General features: G+C 44.4%; 1 protein-coding gene and 1 pseudogene across 1 annotated transcript; both read left to right on the top strand.

Moving 5' to 3' along the window:
- The first annotated feature begins 34 nt into the window (after window positions 1-34).
- Window positions 35-1,584, top strand: LOC124000700 (Ig-like V-type domain-containing protein FAM187A). Its single transcript, XM_046307267.1, has one exon. It carries the CDS (start codon window positions 156-158, stop codon window positions 1,449-1,451), a length of 1,296 nt encoding a protein of 431 aa, XP_046163223.1. The 5' UTR covers window positions 35-155; the 3' UTR covers window positions 1,452-1,584.
- A 130-nt stretch (window positions 1,585-1,714) lies between these two features.
- On the top strand, window positions 1,715-22,599 carry LOC124000456 (annotated as a pseudogene).
- Window positions 22,600-22,996: the final 397 nt, after the last annotated feature.

Raw genomic sequence — 22,996 nt, 5'->3', positions numbered from 1 at the left:
CAATGCAGTGTCAAAGTGAAATGACAATAACTGCCATGGTAACCAGAGAATCTCTTTGTGGATCTCTGAACATTCTAGAATACGTAATGGCCCTTTCATAGCATATCTAGATAGACTCAGAATAACTTGAAGAGGACAATGATGGGGCTAGGGACATGATGATCCCTTCAAAACACATGTCCCTGTTGCTACTCCTCCTCCAGACCCTCTCTTTCTCCCTACTGTCTACCTATGAGGCCCCTGAAGACAAGGAGGACATTTTTGCCAGTAGGGCCTGTCCTGCCTTCCTTGTGTTTGACAATGCTGCCTATTTGGTTGACATGACCGTAGAGCTGCCCTGTCACTGTAAGCCTGAGGAGGCCCACTCTGTGGTATGGTACTACCAGAAAAAGCTGGGCAGCCCGGACACCAGGGCCCTCACTGACTTCCAGGGCACCTCTGTGGTGGACTCATCCAAAGTGGGCCGGGGAGGGGACCTCCGGAGTAGGTTCTCTATCCGCCTCTTCAGCCTGCTCATCTTTAGGGCCCAGGAGGAAGACTCGGGCCACTACCTCTGTGGGACGACCAAGGGGGACTTCTTCTATGGTTATGACGTGGATGTCCAAGAGGCTCACAGGGTGTCCTTTCCCTGGAGTCGTGCCCAGAGACGGGGGAGAGCAGCAGCAGTGGCGGCGAGGGCAGCTTCGAGATCCAACCAGGATCTTCCACTCTACCAAGTGTTCACCAGCTTCTGGCCGTGGTCCGTGTGCGACCGCTGTGGCATGCGGGGTGAGCAGACCCGCGTAGGACTCTGCTACGTGAAGAGCGACTACCTCCACGTGCGCTACAGGTGGACATCTCAGACGGTGGCCTCTTGCGGCTCCTCTGCTGTACCCCAAAGGTTTGGCCTCACCCAGACCAACCACCAGGGGGCAGAGCTGGGGGTGCGGAGCTGCCAGGTCCCCTGCCCCCCCAAGTCCATCCCCCAGCCAGAACACCAGGCCCTGCTGGAGTTCCTGGGCTACAACGAGCCAGCAGCTCATGGGTTCCCTGTCTACTACCACAACCACCCAGTGGACACCCCACTCATCCTCTCCTGCCCTGGAGCCAAACCTCAGCACGCGGTAGCCTGGGACCAAGGCTCTAGGCCTCTGTATCGCTCCCAGTACATGGAGGGTCTGAACGTGACCTTCCGTCTGTTCATAGACACAGGCCACCACCTGCACTTCAGCCCAGCAACACAGGACGACAGAGGGTCCTACTACTGCTGGATCCAGGGGAAGAGGGCTGCTGAGATCAGGCTGGGGGTTTACTACCGTCTGGGCCGCAAGCGTCTGCTCTCTGACCCTGAGTCGCTCTATGCCCTGAGGATTATTCTCCTCTGCTATGGAGGGATGACTGGGGCATTTGTTTTGATAGTGTTGTTGAAGTATACATGGCGCACAGTAAGACCAAAAGTAGTCAAATACTAGAAATTTGCTTGCCACTTGATGCGATTTCTTTTTTAGTTATTTTGAACAAATCATTTTGTGAAATGTATGATTGTCTTTACGTCCAATTTGTCTAAATCTTAGCTAAAGAAATAAAGTGTGTTAATAAAGTGTGCTCATGATGTAGGAATGTGTGTCAAAAAAACGTATGTAATTGCCTACCCTATTAGATTTTTGCCTTATGGGCCAATAGGTGGCACTAGTGCTGCATGCATTAGCCTGGATGTCAATGCGGACACTATGACGCCGACAGACAGCTCGTAGCCTATTACTTTTTCATTTAAGACATGTTTTACCGTAGGCTAAACTGACATGCATACTTTAAAAAAAAGATTGATTGCCATTACTCACTGGTTTTAAAGTAATTTAGGGATCAATTCCATACATTAGGCCTATTTATTATACGCAGTGATATTCCGCGGCAGGTTCACATAGATACAACATCAAAGGCTTTTTACGTTGCGTTGCACACACCATCAGCAGCTACGCCTTGCAAAATGTCAAGGCGTTGCAGAAAGAGGAAGATCAAGTGAGCTACACGACACACACAGCCAAGTGGTAAGTAAAACAGCTTCTCTTTTTTGGTAACGCAAGTCGGGAGATTTTCCAGCCCTACTTTTGGTACTGCTTATGCAAAGTGATGATGTCTCTGAGTGGTGGACTTATAAAGTGATTTTTTTTTTCAGGTAACAAGTTCCCACAAGGGTCTCGCGGAGAGGTTGAAGTCGCCACGGGGTTCCAAGGAAGAGAGTTGCGCGAAAAGGGTCGTCATGAAGGACCAAAGCTGTACTGATGAAATTACACAAATCTTCCAAGAGGCTGCGCCGGCGAGACAAGCCCTGTTGGACAACTACAACAACCTGATGAACGTGGCCGAATACTGCGAGAATAACTACCTGCAGGTGAGATGGAAGTTTAGTGCAGACACACATTTAGGACACGGCCTAAGTTATACCGTAGCTAGTAGACATGGCATAGCCTATCAATTAATGTGTAGTTGAACAAATAGCCCACAGTACCGTTACTTTCACAGAAACGAGAATAGACTATTCAAATCAAGGTCCTGCATCATGCATCAATCCAGCTAAATAGGGAAAGAGAATGGTTTATCTCAGCTCATTTCACAACACAACTGTTTTCACACAGTGTAAAAAGTATGTGGACACCCCTTCAAAGGAGTGGATTTGGCTATTTCAGCCACTCCTGTTGCTGACAGGTGTATAAAATCGAGCACACCGCCATGCCATCCACGCAGAAAAACATTGGAAGTAGAATGGCCTTACTGAACAAGTCAATTCGTAAAATGCCTGCCCTGCTAGAACTGTTATTGTGAAGTGGGCACGTCTAAGAGCAACAACGGCTGTGAAGTGTTCGGCCACACAAGTTCACAGAATGGGGCTGCTGAGTGCTGAAGCCCGTAGCAGGTAGAACGCATCTGTCCTCGGTTGCAAACTGCCTCTGGAATCAACGTCAGCGCAATAACTTTTCGTCAGAGCTTCATGAAATGGGTTTCCATGGTCAAGCAGCTGCACACAAACCTAAGATAACCATGCACAATGCCAAGCGCCAGCTGGATGGTGTAAAGCTAACCCTACATTGGACTCTGGAGCAGTGGAAACGTGTTCTCTGGAGTGATGAATCACACTTCACCATCTGGCAGTCTGACGTATGATTCTGGGTTTGGCGGATGCTAGGAGAACGCTACCTGCCCCAATGCATAGTGCGAACTGTCCCTTTGAAGAGCTCTTTTTGGTTCCAGGTAGAACCCTTTTTTTGTTCCAGGTAGAACCCTCTGTGGAAAGAGTTCTACCTGGAACCAAGATGGGTTCTTCAAAGGGTTCTGCTATGGGGACAGTCAAAGAATCATTTTAGGTTTGCGATGGAACCTTTTTTTCGAAGAGTGTACGCTCTTAGATGTAAAGGTGCCTGGAAGAACCTTTTGGGTCGCCACACCGGCAGAACCTTTTCAGTTTAAAAAGTTTCTTTGAGGAGCCCCTCTGAAAAAGGTCTTAGAGGAACCCCTGTGTAAAGATTCAAACCGGGACCTTTTTGTGATAGGAGGCGTTCCACCTTTTTAAAACGAAATACATTGTAGGTGTGGCAGCCTATCAGATTGGAGTCGTGGCTTTCCGATTGTTATTTCTGGTCACATGTTAGCGTAAATGTCATTCCTGTTCATAATGTTAAGTTTGTAAACTGCAAATTAAAATGTACCTTGAATATTTATGCATATTACAAATATTGTAATATAATATATTAACTTTGCTGAGTTGATACAGTAATAAAGTGGTAACTACCCCAACTTTGGGATTTACATAGGCTCATCCCTCTGTTAGCCTCATTGAAGCTATACAACTGCCAGTGTTCAACCTTAACAAGTGATAACAATACAATAGAACAGATGAACAGGACTGACATTTACTCTAACATGCTGACTAGACCCGGCACACGCCATCGACAACAGACGCGATCAGGACACGCAGGTTGAAATGTCAAAACGAACCCTGAACCAACTATGTTCATTTGGGGACAGGTTGAAACACATGAGACATTCATACCTAGGATAGGATAAGTAATCCCTCTCACCCCCCCCCCCTTTAAGATTTAGATGCACTATTGTAAAGTGACTGTTCCACTGGATGTCATAAGGTGAATGCACCAATTTGTAAGTCGCTCTGGATAAGAGCGTCTGCTAAATGACTTAAATGTAAATGTAATGGTCATTTAGCTAGCTAGCTTGTTGCTAGATAATTTGTCCTGGAAAATATAAACATTGGGTTGTTATTTTACTTGAAATGCACAAGGTCTTTTTTTTCTGGATCTTAGTAAAAAAAATTGACCCATTTTGATTCACACAAAATCATGTTCTGTCTACCAGACGCTTGTTGACACGAGCGAGCAGTTTGGATGAAGTTATTGAATAACATGTATGTGTACGTTTATTTTGCAATGCGCATGCAATGTGGCTGGTGTGGTCAGCATGTAACGGGTGGCCCCCAAAATATATATCTCCACTCAAGGGTTCCTCCATAAATGCCGTGCTACGCTGAACCATTCAAGGTTCCTTCAAGAACCCATCAAGTAACCGAATGTGCAAATATGAACCATGACTAGAATCTTCAGGGTTTCTTGAATCACCACTAATGCTAAGAGTGTAGTCTACCACGTGGCCAAAGTGGTTCCTAATTCAGCTTCTTAAGTTACTCTTTAGGTATTGACCAATGGAGATCATTTTTGGGGCCACCAAGCCAAAACTTGGCAGTGAAATCATTTAAATTGTGATGGTGAGTAAAAAAAGAACATTGATTTCACCTAATTTGAACATTCTATCATAAACAGCACATGTTCAACTTCGTGAAAAATGTTTTCCAATCACAATAGATAAAGACAATTACTATTGTAAGTGCCTCTCTTCAGCGTAGTTAAATAATGGAAAAAAATGCTGTGCCCGATTTAAATGAGAACTGAACAACAGTCCACAATATGTCAAAGTGTAGGTCTGTGTCTTGTGCTTCCAATGAGTGTTTATACTATTACTTTACTACTATACAGCTCTACAGTGGAGTTTTAGCAGTGTTATGGTGCGTTCGTAACCAAGTGGGAAATGAGAATTTACCACATCTGGGAAAAATCCACTTGAACAGCACTCCAACTGGTAATTATTAGTTAAATCAGCCATGAACCCCCTTGTGACAAGGGGAATGGAAGCTTATTGTGTGCGACATGGAGGGACAATTGAATGCAAGATTCACTACAAATTTTAAATTGTTAAAACATGTCTAGTTATGGCTAACGGGGTTGAAAACACAGACTTAAATGAATCACTAATCACATGAAATAAATAATAATCTTCAGAAATAACTTTGTCAAAGCAACACAAAAACTAGGGCTTTACAATCATGGTGCAAACCTGGGAGTATTTTTGGGGATTAGCGGGTTAAAATCTTCCTAGAAGTCACAGAGGGTGGATGGAGGGACATTTTAGCACTTTATCATTTCTCCTTTGCCAAGATAATCCATCCACCGGACAGCTGTGGCATATCAAGAAGCTGATTAAACAGCTTGCTCATTACACAAGTGCACGTTGTGCTGGGGACAATAAAATGCCACTCTAAACTGTGCAGTATTGTCACACAACACAATGCTACAGATGCCTCAAGTTTTGAGGGAGCGTGCAATTGGCATGCTGACTACAGAAATCTTCACCAGAGCTGTTGCCAGAGAATGCAATGTTCATTTCTCTACCATAAGCCGCCTTCAACATCATTTTAGAGAATTTGGTAGTACGTCCAACCGGCCTCACAACTACAGACCACGTGTATGGCGTCGTGTGAGTAAGCGTTTTGCTGACGTCAACTTTGTGACAGAGCCCCATGGTGGGAGTGGGGTTATGGTATGGTCGGGGATAAGCTACGGACAAAAAACACAATTGCATTTTATCGATGGCAATTTGAATGCACAGAGATACCGTGACGAGATCCTGTGGCCCATTGTCGTGCCATTCATCCGCCACCATCACCTCATGTTTCAGCATGATAATGCACCATGTCGGAAAGATCTGTACACAATTCCTGGAAGCTGAAAATGTTCCAGTTCTGCCATGGTCTGCATTCTCACCAGACATGTCACACATTGAGCATGTCTGGGATGCTCTGGATCGACATGCATGACAGCTTGTTCCAGTTCCCGCCGATATCCAGCAACTTCGCACAGCTATTGAAGAGTGGACAACATTCCACAGGCCACAATCAACAGCCTGATCAACTCTATGCGAGGATGTGTCGGGCTGCATGAGGCAAATGGTGGTCACACCAAATATGGAATGGTGTTCTGATCCGCGCCCCTAATTAAAAAAAAAAAGTTATCTGTGACCAACAGATGCATATCTGTATCAGATGCATATCAGATGCATACCCAGTCATGAAATCCATAGATTAGGGCCTAATGAATTTATTTCAATTGACTGATTTCCTTATAATAACTGTAACTCAGTAAAATGTTGAAATTGTTGCATGCTGCGTTTATATTTTTGTTCAGTGTAGATTAAGAAACATTCCTGTCAAAGAAAGAGGAACAGATTAGTGTACGTAGTCAGAAGTACTCACACTAGTTTAGATTAGTTTACGTAGTCAGAAGTACTCGCACTAGTTTAGATGAGTTTACGTAGTCAGAAGTACTCACACTAGTTTAGATGAGTTTACGTAGTCAGAAGTACTCACACTAGTTTAGATGAGTTTACGTAGTCAGAAGTACTCACACTAGTTTAGATGAGTTTACGTAGTCAGAAGTACTCGCACTAGTTTAGATGAGTTTACGTAGTCAGAAGTACTCACACTAGTTTAGAAAGCTTACGGAATTGACAAAGAGCATTTCTGTGCTTGTATTCTAATCTAGTGTGAACACTGGAACAGTGATGCTGCTAGATTGTGCATTGTCAAGATGAGCAAGACGAAGTGCATTTCCGGTGACGCCCAACTCCTTCAAATATTTCAGTGTAAAGAGAGGATTTCGAGATGACGAGAAACACAACTGAGTGCATCCTAATTGGTTGTGTCTGTGTGTGACGTGTCTCTCCATCGGCATTTGAGTGTGAGAGAGAGATTAGCGTTCATCTGAGCACAGAAAGTAACACAGGAAGTCTCTGTGCATCTGCGTGTTAGAAGTGAGCATGCATTATGTGCCCATTTCTATGTGACTGTGAAGGAGTGCACATATAAGGGCAGGCTCTATTTCCCCATGCTGTGCAGCCTATTGTCAACCAAGTTGTTAGGTGATGCTCTAAATACTGAAGCAGCCTGCTGGAACATGTCTGATTGCAACACAGCAAATTGGACAATGTTACCAAAGTGTTGATTTTTCAGTGTAACATTACAAGGTTTTATTTCAGGAGTGAAATTAACTCTCAGGGGTGTAAAATAACCCCAGTGTTAATGTTAAGAACCAGTGTTGAGTGTATGTCTGATTCTGTCCGATTTTCCTGGTGTAGAGTAAAACGTTCACATCAAAACCAAACCGACATTATGTGATTTCCCAGCATGCTCTACTGCAGCTCGATTATTTGGGATTGTTTTTAATACCTGTGTTTTTGAACAGATATTTATTGATTCATCTTATGCTACACAAAGATAAATTGCATACATTTTTCTAAACGAATCCAATCACTGAAATAGTTGTTCCAGTTTAAATGGTTTAGGTAGGCTCCTTTATCAATTTTCCTAACCCTGGCAGTCATTCTTAATGCAGATTGTAGGTGAATAAAAATGACAACTGTTGGCTGCCCTAACTCTGGCTGGATTCCAATGGGAATTACATATCACTTTGCAAGCAGCATAATGTGACTTGCAGGCCTGATGTGGCCCGTAAAACAGTAGGTTTGTAACACCACTGTGTTGGGGTAAAACATGGCCATCAAAGTAAGACCTTATGATATACTGTATGTAACATATTGTCATAAACAGTTTAGCAGCTGGAACTCGGTGAAGTCTACAGGACCGAGAATGAACAAATTCAACAATCATGTCTCTGTCACTAACAAGTACAGTCATGGGTGGTAACTCTATAATTCACACAAAAAGGCAACGCACAGTCTGAAATTATATTGGGGTCGTGGGCGGCGTGGTTTTGAATTATTTAGTTTTGGCCACCCGTGAGTACAAGTGTTGTATCAATTAAGTGGTCTATGGTTATGTAAAAAAAAATAATAATAATAAATATATTTTGTTATTGACTGTACGTGTGTTTATTCCATGTGTAACTGTGTGTTGTTGTTTGTGTCGCACTGCTTTGCTTTATCTTGGCCAGGTCGCAGTAAATGAGAGCTTGTTCTCAACTGGCCTACCTGGTTAAATAAAGGTGAAATCAAAAACATTTTAAATTAAAGTCTGAGTGTGTCTGCTGACAGTTCTGAAGTCTTTGTAAAACCTTACACAAGAGCAGGTGGCATTAAAGACTTGTAAATAATGTTATAATGTCCAACATGAAATTACCTTGTCAAGAGATACGGACCATTTAGTGTGATGGTTAAAAATTCTTTTTGAGGTGTTATTGCATAACACCATTGGTGTAAACTATATACACTTCCTGGTGTTAGAAATGCTTTTTGAGGTGTTATTGCATAACACCATTGGTGTAAACTATATACACTTCCTGGTGTTAGAAATGCTTTTTGAGGTGTTATTGCATAACACCATTGGTGTAAACTATATACACTTCCTGGTGTTAGAAATGCTTTTTTGAGGTGTTATTGCACGACACTGAAAGTGTTAATTCCCCTTCACTGACAAAGTGTAACAGCGTCAGCACTAAGCTCATTGTTAATTTAACGCACAAATGTGTGGACCTGTAACGACACTTTCCCAGTGTTAAATGTAACACTGTCAGAGTTGATATAACACTGGAGAAATTGCTGTGTACGTTCACCATGAAATGAAATAGAATTGTGAAGGCAGCGATCAGGCTGTTTCTTCCAGGCTAGTAAATAGGTGCTTTCACTGTGGGCATCTAAAAAAGGGGGTATTGTGTTTTAGCACTGAGCTGTGTGTTGCGATATTATCGAAGAATTAGACCAGGAAGGAATTCTCACTGTGTGAGGAGGAAGTGAGAGGTCTGATTTCACTGCTCTTCTCAGACACTTCAACAGCGTCATATGACTCATAACTCATGAAAAATGTCATCCCACATTGTCAATTTCAAAATGAGATGCTACTATTATCATGATTGTTATGATCCCCAAGTGATCAAATAAAATAAAATTGTATTAGTCACATGCGCTGAATACAACATGCTTACTTACTACAAGCCCCTAACTAACAATGCAGTTAAAAAAATTACAAATAAGAAAAATAAATTAAAGGAACAAGTAATTAAAGAGCAGCAGTAATTAACAATAGCAAGACTATATACAGGAGGGTACCGGTACAGAGTCAATGTGCGGGGGAACCGGTTAGTTGAGGTAATATCTACATGTAGGTAGAGTTATGAAAGTGACTATGCATAGATGATAACAGAGGGTAGCAGTGGTGTGAGATGGGCACTTCAAATAGTCTGGGTAGCCATTTGATTAGATGTTCAGGAGTCTTATGGTTCGGGGGTAGAAACTGTTTAGAAGCCTCTTGGACCTAGACTTGTAGCTTCGAGACCGCTTGCCGTGCGGTAGCAGGGAGAACAGTCTATGACCAAGGTGGCTGGAGTCTTTGACAATGTTTAGGGCCTTCCTCTGACACTGCCTGATATAGAGGTCCTGGATGGCAGGAAGCTTGGCCCCAGTGATGTACTGGGCCGTTCACACTATCCTCTGTAGTGCCTTTTTATTTAACCTTTATTTAACTAGGCAAGTCAGTTTGAACAAATTCTTATTTACAATGACAGCTTAGGAACAGTGGATTAACTGCATTGTTCAGGGGCAGAATGACAGATTTTTACCTTGTCAGCTCAGGGATTCGATCTAGCAACCCTTCGGTTACTGGCCCAATGCTCTAACCACTAGGCTACCTGCCACCCCACGGCCAGGCACAACGGTCTGCCTTGCAATCGGAGGCCGAGCAGTTGCCATACCAGGCAGTTGCCATACCATGCAACCAGTCAGGATGCTCTCGATGTTGCAGCTGTAGAACTTTTTGAGGATCTGAGGACCCATGCCAAATATTTTCAGTCTCCTAAGGGGGAATAGGTTTTGTCATGCCCTCTTCATGACTATCTTGGTGTGTTGGTGATGTGGACACCAAGGAACTTGAAGCTCTCAATCTGCTCTACTACAGCCCCATCGATGAGAATGGGGGCGTACACGGTCCTCCTTTTCCTGTAGTCCACAATCATATCCTTTGTCTTGATCATATTGAGGGAGAGGTTGTTGTCCTGGCACCACACGGCCAGGTCCCTGACCTCCTCCCTATAGGCTGTCTCATTGTTGTCGGTGATCAGGCCTACCAATGTTGTGTCATCGGCAAATGTAAAGATGGTGTTGGAGTCGTGCCTGGCCATACAGTCATGAGTGAACAGGGAGGGGGCTGAGCACGCACCCCTGAGGTGTTCCTGTGTTGAGGATCAGTGTGGAATATGTTGTTATCTACCCTTACCATCTGGGGCAGCCTGTCAGGAAGTCCAGGATCCAGTTGCAGAGGGAAGTGTTTAGTCCCAGGTTCCTTAGCTTATTGAGGAGCTTTGAGGGTGCCATGGTGTTGAACGCTGAGCTGTAGTCAATGAATAACATTCTCACATAGGTGTTACTTTTGTCCAGGTGGAAAAGGGCAGTGTGGAGTGCAATAGAGATTGCATAATCTGTGGATCTGTTAGGGTGGTATGCAAATTGGAGTGGGTCTAGGGTTTCTGGGATAATGGTGTTGATGTGAGCCATGACCAGCCTTTCAAACACTTCATGGCTACAGAAGTGAGTGCTACGGGTCTCGGACAGGGAGAGGTTGAAAATGTCACTGAAGACACATGCAAGTTGTCAGCCTGGTAATCCATCTGGCCTTGTGGCCTTCTGAATGTTGACCTGTTTAAAGGTCTTACTCACATCAGCTGCGGAGAGCATGATCACACAGTTGTACGGAACAGCTGGTGCTCTTATGCATGTTTCAGTGTTATTTGCCTCGAAGCGAGCATAGAAGTAGTTTAGCTCATCTGGTAGGCTTGTGTCACTGGGCAGTTATCGGCTCTGCTTCCCTTTGTAGTCTGTAATGGTTTGCAAGCCCTGCCACATCCGATGAGCGTCAGAGCCAGTGTAGTACGATTCGATCTTAGTCCCGATTTGACGCTTTTCCTGTTTGATGGTTGGTCAGAGGGCATAGCGGTATTTCTTGTAAACTTCCGGGTTAGAGTTGCGCTCCTTGAAAGTGGCAGCTCTATCCTTTAGCTCAGTGCGAATGTTGCCTGTAATCCATGGCTTCTGATTGGGCTATGGACGTACGGTCACTGTGGGGATGACGTCATCGATGCTCTTATTGATGAACCCAATGACTGATGTGGTGTATTCCTCAATGCCATTGGAAGAATCCCAAAACATTTTCCAGTCTGTGCTAGCAAAATCGTCCTCTAGCTTAGCATCTGCTTCATCTGACCACTTTTTTATTGACTGAGTCACTGGTGCTTCCTGCTTTTGAATCAGGAGGATAGAATTATGGTCAGATTTACCAAATGGAGGGCGAGGGAGAGCTTTGTATGCTTATCTCTGTGTGGAGTAAAGGTGGTCTAGAGTTGTTTTCCCTCTAGTTGCATATTTAACATGCTGATAGAAATGAGGTAAAACTAATTTAAGTTTCCCTGCATTAAAGTCACCGGCCACTAGGAGCGTCGCCTCTGGATGACCATTTTCCTGTTTGCTTATGGCAGAATACAGCTCATTGAGTGTGGTCTTAGTGCCAGCATCAGTCTGTGGTGGTCTGTAGACAGCTACGAAAAATACAGATGAAAACTCTCTAGGTAGATAGTGTGGTCTACAGCTTATCATGAGATACTCTACCTCAGGTGAACAAAACCGTGAGACTTCCTTAGATATCGTGCACCAGCTGTTGTTTACAAATATACATAGTCCACCCCCCTTGTCTTACCAGACGCCACTGTTCTTTCCCACCGATACAGCATATATCCATCTAGCTTTATATTGATTATGTCATCGTTCAGCCACGACTCCGTGAAGTACAAGATATTACAGTTTTTAATGTCTGGTTGGTCTCGTTGGTAGCAATCTTCCTCGTCGATTTTATTTTCCAATGATTACATGTCAGCTACTAGAACGGAAGGCGGTGGGGGTGTATTCGATCACCTACGAATTCTCAGAAGAAAGCCCGACCTCTGTCCTCTTTTACTCTGCCTTCTCTTTAAAAAAATGAGGGGGAATTTGGGCCTGTTCCCGGCAAAGCAGTATAACGTTCTCGCCGGGCTCGTTAAAGGAAGAAAAAAAAGCTTCTGCCAGTTCGTGGTGAGTAACAGCTGTTCGGATGTCCAGAAGTTATTTTCGGCCATAAGGGACGGCACCAGCAACATTATGTACAGAATAAGTTAAAGACAAACAACTCACAAAAAAACAAATTTGGTTAGGAGCGCGTAAAATGCCAGCCATCTTTTCCGGCACCATGATACACACATCGGCTAATCATAATCGTACTCTATTGTTTGGCATTTGTGCCATGAGCATCATGCATGCATTTATTTTTTTCATGACTGTCAGTCTCTCTCTCTCTCTCTCTCTGTATTTCTCTCCCTTTCTCTCTCTCTCTCTCCCTCCCTCCCGTTAGGCAGGTGCAGATGCGGCCAAGGCCCTGGAGGAGACTAAGAACTTCACCACCCAATCTCTGGCCAGTGTGGCCTACCAGATCAGCAACCTCGCCTCCAACGTCCTCAAGCTGCTGGATGCACAGAACTCCCAGCTCAGACACATGGAGTCCTCTGTCAACCTCATCGGACAGGTAGCATGTCTAGCATGTCTCAACTTATGTGTTAGGCCCCGATTCAGTTTCAGGAAGAGAACACAAGCATGTGTATATTAGCAGCAGTGGTGGTTGCCATGGAGTTGTCAACCGTGATCGAGATCATGGAACGGGCAGTCCTTCCCCTGGGAGGAAGAGACTTGCCAAGTTCAGCTTGAGGTGGTGCATGTCAGTGGTGGTTGGTGCCGAGGAGGGAGGACGATTAATTTTTCATGAGCATGGCCTAATTTCTATTACAGCGTATTGGATGACTGTCATTCATATTCCATTTACCCAGCTCAATGTAACATCGCTAGGTTTAGGTTACTACAGGATACTCAAATTGTCTCTATACCCATCATGAGGTTGCTACAACCTAGCCTATGAATGAAAGTTTACAACGTAGGTGCACAGGTCGAGAAAAATTCGAAAGGTGACATACGTTAACACATTCAATACCGCCTTGTACACTCTTGCCTCCATCTAGCTGATCTAGGGTGTAATCATTAGTCCAACAGTTGCAAACAAGAGTTTCAAATTCAGGTATGTTTATACCCATTTCGTTCCATTTGCCTCTTTTTTAAGAAATGTTTTTGGCGGAAATAATACACCCCTGGTCACATGCAAACACGATTCACTTTCATAGCAGCCACATACAAACAGCATTATCACTTTGATCATTGTATAGTCCTTCTCACATCTATGCCCTCTGCTCCTCTCACCTTTTCCCTTAGCTTGTGGACTTCAGTGCTTAACACATCAGCGGTCTGGGACCAGGCAAGGAAACCTTTCTAAGCAAAACCTTCTTATCATAACCGTTAACCGCCACACACAGCCTACATCGTTGTCACCATATTGTCATATTCAACATAGCTACTACAACTAACGCGCTAGTAAACCTGTGACAATCATGCAGTACAGTGTACAGTCATCAGCAAGCAGTTTAGCAGTTACACTGGCAAGCCCCGGTGGCAATAAATGAGTAAAACCAAAAGCTTACCTTGACTTTGGAAGTGTTCCAGTGTTTGACAGCCATAGCCAGCTAACTAACATAGCATCCCTCTTTGTTCGAGCCGGGTGTTTGAGTAGGCTAAACGAACTAGCTGCATTTGCTATCTAAGTAAGAGCTCTGATAGGTTGGAGGATGTACTTCAGAAGTTGTCATAATTGCTGTGTAAGCCTATGGAAGGTGTGAGAACCACGAGCATCCTAGGTTTTGTGTTGAAGTCAATGTACCTAGAGGAGAACTGAAACTAGCTGTCCTACTAGCTACACCATGGTGCTACTCTACAGATGGCTGTTGAGGCTACTGTAGACCTTCATTGTAAAACAGTGTGTTTTAATCAATTATTTGGTGACGTGAATATATTTAGCATAGTTTTATCTAAAAAGGATAACTTTTTTAGTGTTTCACCATTTATATTTTCCAGTAATTCACTGAGGAGGATGGTCCTCCCCTTCCTCCTCTGAGGAGCCTCCACTGGTTAGCAGAAATGCACAGTTAACCTTGTTAAAAAGGCCCCCCCCCCACCTCCCCTCTCTTACACCAGCCCAACTGTCCCCTGCTGCCACCACCCCCCCCCCCCTCTCTGTAGCCCCACTGTCCCCAAAGCTGGCACAGACCCCAGGCATACCTGCATGCTCCGTGCCCAGCATCATCATACGGAACCAGGTCGCCTGAGGAGGGGGTTGGGGATGGAGGGGCCAGTGGGTTAAGGGACTACAGTGTGAACTTTGACCTTCAACGCAGAGCATCATAGGGGCTGGGATGGAATGTTCCTTCCTGCTAACCTCTGATTGATGTCCTCCATCGTCTGCTGGCACCCATGAAGGGTCCCTAACAACTGTATACTAAATGATAGGGCTCACTCGAACTTCCTCTATTTGGGGAAGGAAAGAAAGTTTGACAATATTACCACGTTCATGAATGAGCTTTATTGAGCTAATGATGTTGTCAGAGAAAGGGTACCATGCTATTCCATCCTGTATGGTTTATTTTGTATTTTGGAAAAAGTTTTACCAGAGGGGAGGAATTAAGAATAGCACATGTTTATCTGTAGTTTAAAAAAATAAAAAAAATAATTAGGTGTTATTGGTTCATATCCCGATGGCAACATCCTCTGCCTCCTGTCTTGTAGACCGTGGACATGCACAGAGAGAAGGTGGCCCGGAGAGAGATAGGGGCTTTCACCACAGCCAAGAGGGTTCCCCGCAGTCACAAAATAATCCCCCCGGCAACAGGCAATGAGCCCAAACCCAAGTACACCCGTAGTCCCATCACCTACTCGGACCTGGACACACAGGGACATGGCATGAAGGTGAGACGTGAGTTCTCGAGTTCAAGTGCAATTACTCACAACACATGTTTTACCTCACATTCCCACGCCATTGAAAAAAAGGTCAACGGTTCAAAGAAATACCTTTCCCTGCAAGTGTCTTACTATACATCTACAAAACTGTACACTACTGTACGTTGCAATCAGTGTTCAGTAGTAGTGTTGGGAAATGACTGAGGTGCAAATGTATTTACGTATTACAAAGTTGGCGACAACGACTTTTCAAAACCACGATACCACGGCGGGAGACAAAGGCTCCGTAGCTTTCCTTAGCCCTCTCGACGAGCCTTCCTGATGCAGCTAGGCAGCAGCCGTTATTCTCTACCCGCCGTGCCTTTAGTCTACACCACATCCACTTAGAGAGGAGCAGCTTGTTGCGTAGTGCCGACCTCGATTAGCACACACACACACACACACACAAGCATGCACGGATGCAACGCACTCACGCACGCACACACACACACACAGATTAAGCAGCCAGCAGGCCACTGTGCACCGTGGGAAAATGGCTAGACGCACTAATTAGTTTTGCCAAGGCTAAGCCGCTTCATTGATGCTCCAACACAATTCACTCATCTACAACACACACACACACACACACACACACACACACACACACACACACACACACACACACACACACACACACACACACACACACACACACACACACACACACACACACACACACACACACACACACACACACACACACACACACACATAAACTACCTCTTCTTTTTCACTCTGCTCTCCCTTTCTCTCCCTTTCTCTCACCACTTCCCCGCAGGATTCTGGTAAGCTGCTGGGGAAACCAGGGTCAACACGCAAACATGGCGGCACCATCAGGTATGATGCTGACACTGCTGGCTCCATTTGACTGCTCTGCTCTCACACTGTCAGTCTAACTGTAGCTGTTTCACTTCCTGTAAATAGTCATTCAGACAGGAAGCCTACTTTCCGCACGTCCTCTATGCTCAGTGGCCCACAAAAACACTTTTTAAAACTTTTATTCAAGACCAGAAACATCAGCAAAAGAAATCCTTAAAATAATTTGAGTGTGCTGTGGGTAGGGTTGGGGAAGGAGGTTAAACAGTATTCATGGCTAACCACACCTCCTGTCCAATCATGTTTGTTGTGTTCATTCAGTAGGGGATTGAATGCCATTCAGCCAGAGGGAGATTTACTGTTGGCAGGAGAAAGAGCACAGAGATTTCACAATGTGATTATGCCAAAAATAAACCAGGAAGTATAGAAATCAAATATGCGGGTATCATTTGCACTGAGTAATATCAATGTGCATGATTTGAAGCTTTCTGCACGTTTCTCACTATTTGTGAGTTGATAGAGCTGGTCTGTGTGAGTTCAAGTGCCAGTATTTGTGATGATGCTATGTGACGCTTACGGCTGTGTGTGTGTTTTCAGCAGGAGCACATCCAGAGCACCCCCAGAGCCTGTCCACTGTCCCGTAGCCCCCTCTCTGTCTCGAGGGGCGTCCCTCACCTCTCTCCACGATCGCTCCATTGGGTAAAAAAACACTTCCTGGAAACAGTTTTACTGTACACACATAAGCTTCGACCCTTACTACTAAACAGTCCATTCCTTACGAGTACTCAGACACCTTAGTTAAGTGAGGTGCTTCTGGATTTGTATATTTTGTGTGTAGAGTAGCCTGTATAATATCTCCTCCCAGACCATGGAAATATACCCGAGTTTAATTTGACTTTGCCCTCCACCTCCTGTAACAGGTCCAGCTTCGGCAAGGCCGTGCCTCCCCCCCGTGGTCCCCGGCTGGCCCACGTCACCTGACTCTGACATCATCACCACCCTGCTGGAGGAGGCCACGCCCCCACCACCGCCCCTGTCTCTGATGGAGGATGGTGACGCCGCTCCTCCTCCTCCCATGGCGCCGCCTGCCTCCTCTCTGGATGTCCCTCCTCCCCCTCCACTGCCCCCCGCAACCAGCACCCCTAAACCTGCCAATACCAGCCTTGCCTACACCCCCCCTCCCCCGGCCCCAACCCCACTGGAGACTGGTAAGTGTCTTTATCATGAATTTCGTAAAACATGACTACACTTTTTGTAACCAGCGTACATACTATTAGTAATTGACTGTAAACATATTGTATGAGTAACTAAAGTACATTAACATGCCATAAAATGAATATCACACTCAATATCAAACATCTAGGTGGGAAATATCGCTTGTTTTTGTGTTGCCCACACTGTGAGACAGCTCACGCACACTGCACAGCACAGTGTAGCGCAGAGGAAATGAGAACACGCAGTGTGCCTAGAGACACCTAGGGACATGCACATGCAGACACATCTAGAGGCAGAAAACCAGGAACAAACAACCTTGTGCCTGCACTGTGATACTAAGAAATAAATACTTGTATGGCCTCGTTGCATGACTGTGTTACTGATTTCACACGGTATGAAAAGCTGAATATCAACTTAAATCAGATGAAGGAAGCAGATACTCTTCCATAAATATACTTTTTTCTTAGTGGCTGAAGAGAACGGCTTCCCGCCTCCTATGCCACCACCATCTGACGAGCCTCTCCCTCCACCAACCCGTGAGTGCCTGGAGCTCCCTGGCCCTCCCCGTCCACCGAGTGATGAGGCGGATGAAGGTAAAAGGAGCGGGTTGGTTTGGTGGACCACCCAGCCCTAAATGTGTCACACTGTACTTTTAATGGTCTTTCAACACGTGGTTTTGAAAGGACTCTAGAATGAGACCTCACATCCATTTCTAATGCCGCAAAGGATCTGATTTGTTAAAATGTTGGTATCTATTTGTTGAGTTTAGCTGTCTGTCTGAGGTTTGTTTATCTATCTGTCTGTCTTTCTATGTAGAGCGTGCTCGCTGATGCTGATCTGTGGTGTTTTCTTGTCCTTATCTCTGTTATTAGACTCTTCCGTGTCTTCCTCTCGCTCTCTCTCTCTCTCTGTGTGTCTGTCTGCTTGATCTTGACCTGTGACCTGTCTCTCTCCGGCTCAGCTCTGGGGCCCAGACGGTCTTGTTTACGTCGTCACCCCCCCAGCTCGCGTTCCATGTCCCTCAGGGTCCGCAAAGGCCCTAGCTCTCGCTCGCTCTACACTCGCTCGCTCTTCCTGCCAACCATCCAATCACGTAAGGCTACTTTGGCAACCTACCACATCCCAGGTCCTACCCCCAGCTGTAGTCCAATATGGCCTCATGACTTAGTATTAATATACCAATCATTAGTTCATGAGGAGCTGAACATGGCTAATGCGAAACTGGTTTAATATTACACGTTGTTTAGGTTTATGATGCATGATGAAAGTTCAAGCCTTGCTTAAGCAATTGTGTTAGCTTCATATTAGTGCTAGCCTTAGCATTTGGACCATCGTTGTAAAAAATAATTTGTTCTTAACTGACTTGCCTAGTGAAATAAAGGTCCAATAAAACATTGATTAAAATACATGTGGAGTCCCCGCTAAAACCCCCTTTTGGGTGATCCGATGTCCTCTTTCTCCGTCACCCATTCCTACCTCTCCCCCTGTGATCTCGCCGGTCAGTCACGATCCCGCCTCCCCCTTCATACCCCCCTCCCCTCACCCCTCCCGTGTCGCTGAGCCCCCTGTCCAGCCTGCCCGCCCGCCTGGATCACCTGGGTAAGTGGGGACCGTGTGCGGCCGCAGTACACCCTCCAGGCCATGGAGAGGGGGGCGTGAGAGGGTGACTTCTGTCCAAATGACTGCATCACTGGTGCTGCTTCTGCTTCTGCTGCTATTGCTGTTGAGTCTACTGTGTTGGAAGGTAAAAGCCATGGACAGATTCTGTCCTCTAAACGTCCGTCAGACACTGGGTTGGTAACGTCTTTGTTTTTTCCTCGATAGATATGATGTCTTGTGTTTTTCAGTATGACAGATAACACCTTATGTGTAGAAAAGAGTTTCAAATAAGCTAGGTACGGGAAATTGATTTAAAGAGTCCTCGCAACAAGTTATGCAGTATAGCTATAGTTTTGATACAAGTAATTCAGCATACGTTCCAAAGTGTATGGCAAGTGGTGCAGCCTATCATCAGTTCGGGTTTACAGGTGAAGACGGAAGTTAATATACACTTAGGTTGGAGTCATTAAAACTTGTTTTTCAACCACTCTTTGGCGAGTCACTTTGGACATCTACTTTGTGCATGACACAAGTCATTTTTCCGACAATTGTTTCCAGACAGATTATTTCACTTATTATTCACTGTATCACAAATCCGGTGGGTCAGAAGTTTACATACACTGAGTTGACTGTGCCTTTAAACAGCGTGGAAAATTCAATAAAATTATGTCATGGCTTTAGAAGCTTTTGATAGGATAATTGACAGCATTTGAGTCAATTGGAGGTGTACCTGTGGATGTATTTCAAGGCCTACCTTCAAAATCTCCACAAGTCTGGTTCATCCTTGGTAGCAATTTCCAAACGTCTGAAAGTATCATGTTCATCTGTACAAACAATAGTATGCAAGTATAAACACCATGGGGCCACGCAGCCGTCATATCGCTCAGGAAAGAGGCGTGTTCTGTCTCCTAGAGATTAACATACTTTGGTGTGAAAAGTGTACATCAATCCCAGAACAACAGCAAAAGACCTTGTGAATATGCTGGAGGAAACAGGTACAAAAGTACCTATATCCACAGTAAAACGAGTCCTGTATCGGCATAACCTGAAAGGCCGCTCAGCAAGGAAGAAGCCACTGCTCCAAAACTGCCATAAAAAAGCCAGCCTACGGTTTGCAACGGCACATGGGGTCAAATATCGTACTTTTTGGAGAAATGTCCTCTGGTCTGAAATAAAAATAGAACTGTTTGGCCATAATGACCATTGTTATTTTTGGAGGAATAAGGGGGAGGCAGAACACCATCCCAACCATGAAGCACGGGGGTGGCAGCATGATGTTGTGGGGGTGCTTTGCTGCAGGAGGGACTGGTGCATTTCACAAAATAGATGGCATCATGAGGAAGAAAAATTATCTGGATATATTGAAGCAACATCTCAAGACATTAGTCAGGAAGTTAAAGCTTGGTCGCAAATGGGTCTTCTAAATGGACGTTGACCCCAAGCATACTTCCAAAGTTGTGTCAAAATGGCTTAACGACAACAAAGTCAAGGTATTGGAGTGGCCATCACAAAGCCCTGACCTCAATCCCATAGACAATTTGTGGGCAGACCTGAAAAGGTGTGTGCGAACAAGGAGGCCTACAAACCTGACTCAGTTACACCAGCTCTGTCAGGAGCAATGGGCCAAAATTCACCCAACTTGTTGTGGAAACTTGTGGAATGCTACAAGAAACGTTTGACCCAAGTTATTAAACAATTTAAAGGCAATGCTACCAAATACTAATTGTGTATGTGTGTGTATGTAAACTTCTGACCCACTGGGAATGTGATGAAAGAAATAAAAGCTGAAATAAATCATTCTCTCTACTATGATTCTGCCATTTCACATTCTTAAAATGAAGTGGTGATCCTAACTGACCTAAGACAGGGAATTTTTACTAGGATTAAATGTCAGGAATTGCCAAAAAACAGAGTTTAAATGTATTTGGCTAAGGTGTATGTAAACGTCCGACTTCAACTGTATATGACTTTTGTCCAATCCTATAGATCTGGTGATCCCAGCCCCTCCTCCTCCACCTTTTACCGAGAGCGTGGTGGGTTTTGATGACGACATGTCACCCCTACCGCCCCCTGCGGATTATGACATGACTGGCCCTGCAGACTTTTTGGAGAAAGGTATGATAGTGCTCCATGCGTATTCACCAATTGATAAATTACTAAATGCCGTCATGGCCCGAATTGCATGCATACTTTTACAGTACTTATTCAATGTCTGACCCAATCATACCATAATATTTGGTCTATATTTGTGTTTTGTCTTGGTTGTCTCATTGCAATTCACTTTCCCTCCCAGTGGTGGCGCTGTACAGCTACAACTCAGGGAAGCCTGGAGACCTGGTGTTCCTGCAGGGAGAAGTCATCTACCTGATCAAGAGGAATGAAGATGGCTGGTGTGAGGGACTGCTCAACGGAGTAGAGGGATTCTTCCCTGGGAACTACGTAGATTCCTCCTCCAGCTAAGATATTAGACCACTTAAAGGTAGACTCAGCGATATGACGTATACGCAGAATGTAAACAGCATAGTGGGTCAATTTCCTCTACAACTAAGAGTGTTGAAGCCCGAGGCTCAACTTTGTCCTCTGTTTTGGTCTTGTGGCTACCGTGTTGTAAAAGTGTGAAGCGAACCCGTGCTGCACATGCGCAGATTCTGTGTGTGACTGTGTGAGAGCAGAGTCGTGCATCTCGCTTATCACAATATCTGTGGCAATGTCATTTCACTTATTCTACCTGTAATATGAAAAGGGAAAGTAGGCTCTGTCCACAAACGACCCCTAACCCTATACCCTAAGTCTACCTAGGCACTTTATGTTGACCAGGAATAATTGGACAGGTATAATCAGACCTATTCACATCATTGGTAAAAAAATCAATAGCTATTGTAGCTTTACCTGTCCCTTTGATAGGCCAGATGGAATGTCAACCACCAGAGTTTAGGGCTAGTATTTGTTGGGTTGTTTCTCGATGGGGACATAGTCAACTATTAGCTTTGTAGAAAGACCTCTACTGACCTCTACAGGTCAAAGTAATGTGAACGGAATATAAAGCAATATTTATACAAGGAACGATAACAGGATTCTGAAATATAGCCACTTTATAGCGCGAGGGGCTAGCTATATATTACCAAGAGGGTCACTAGGTAGGACGACTTAGTATCTGCTATCTTTCAACCAAGACTAGATACAAGATTCAAAGTCGGCTTGCTGATTACCCATGAAGGTAGTGAATACTTGGTAAAGAGGGAAAATGCTTTGCAAGTTATATAATAGCTCTATGTCCTGTTAAGTATTGTTTTACAAGTACTGTAGTACCAGTATGTGAACTAGATTGGCCTCGCTGTTGTGCTCACTAGGACCACCCCGGAACGCTGCAAAATGATGTGGTAAAGTTGCATCTGTTTCTTTGTCAATGGAACCAGGCACTGTATTGCTGCTGCAGTTTTTGGCTCTGCGGGATGATATTGGTCTCTTAATTAGAATTGCACTAATATATTTTGTAATATTCAAACTAAGATGAAGTAATATATGGATTATTGAGAAAATTCATACAAAAAACAACAACATTTGTCTGAATTCTATCACGTGGTGAAAATGTTTGACTGTAGTGATGTCATGATATTGAAAAATCTGAAAGTGCTTTTCAACTTGTTCATGTTTTCAGTTCGAGTTTCATTTTGATATTTAGTACATCCTTTTAGATTGAACAATGTTTTATTGACATGTCTTTCAATAAATGCTTTTCCAAATGAACTTTTCCGATTGTAACTCCTTTTACAATTATAAAACCTTAACCCACTTCAGATAAAGTTAAATCTCCTCCAATATTCTCATGCTAATCTAGAAACCAACAATAGAAAAAAAGATGACTACGGAATGTGCTACGAAGAGCATTAAGAGGAGTAACAAACTAAGTCCATGTCATTTTGTTGTCTAAAACATGCCCCGATAGGTCTTATTCTAATGCTAAGACAGCATGATACAGTAACTTTACCATTGTCTTTGGCCTCATCATGGCCATGGCAGCTCAGGTGCTGTGCCTTTAAACAGCAAAGGGTTGCCATAAACCTGTTACCTTAACCCTCAGTCCCATAGCACACCTAAGAGACATATTAACACAGTACACATACACTCAGGTCTTCTATATTCA

The sequence above is a fragment of the Oncorhynchus gorbuscha genome, linkage group LG16 (assembly GCF_021184085.1).
Source record: "Oncorhynchus gorbuscha isolate QuinsamMale2020 ecotype Even-year linkage group LG16, OgorEven_v1.0, whole genome shotgun sequence".
Classification (NCBI taxonomy): domain Eukaryota; kingdom Metazoa; phylum Chordata; class Actinopteri; order Salmoniformes; family Salmonidae; genus Oncorhynchus; species Oncorhynchus gorbuscha.
This window is presented reverse-complemented; position numbering and strand designations above follow the sequence as displayed.

Excerpts from the sequence above, each read along its gene's own strand:
- LOC124000700 (XM_046307267.1), top strand. The coding sequence starts at position 156 with ATGATGATCCCTTCAAAACACATGTCCCTGTTGCTACTCCTCCTCCAG.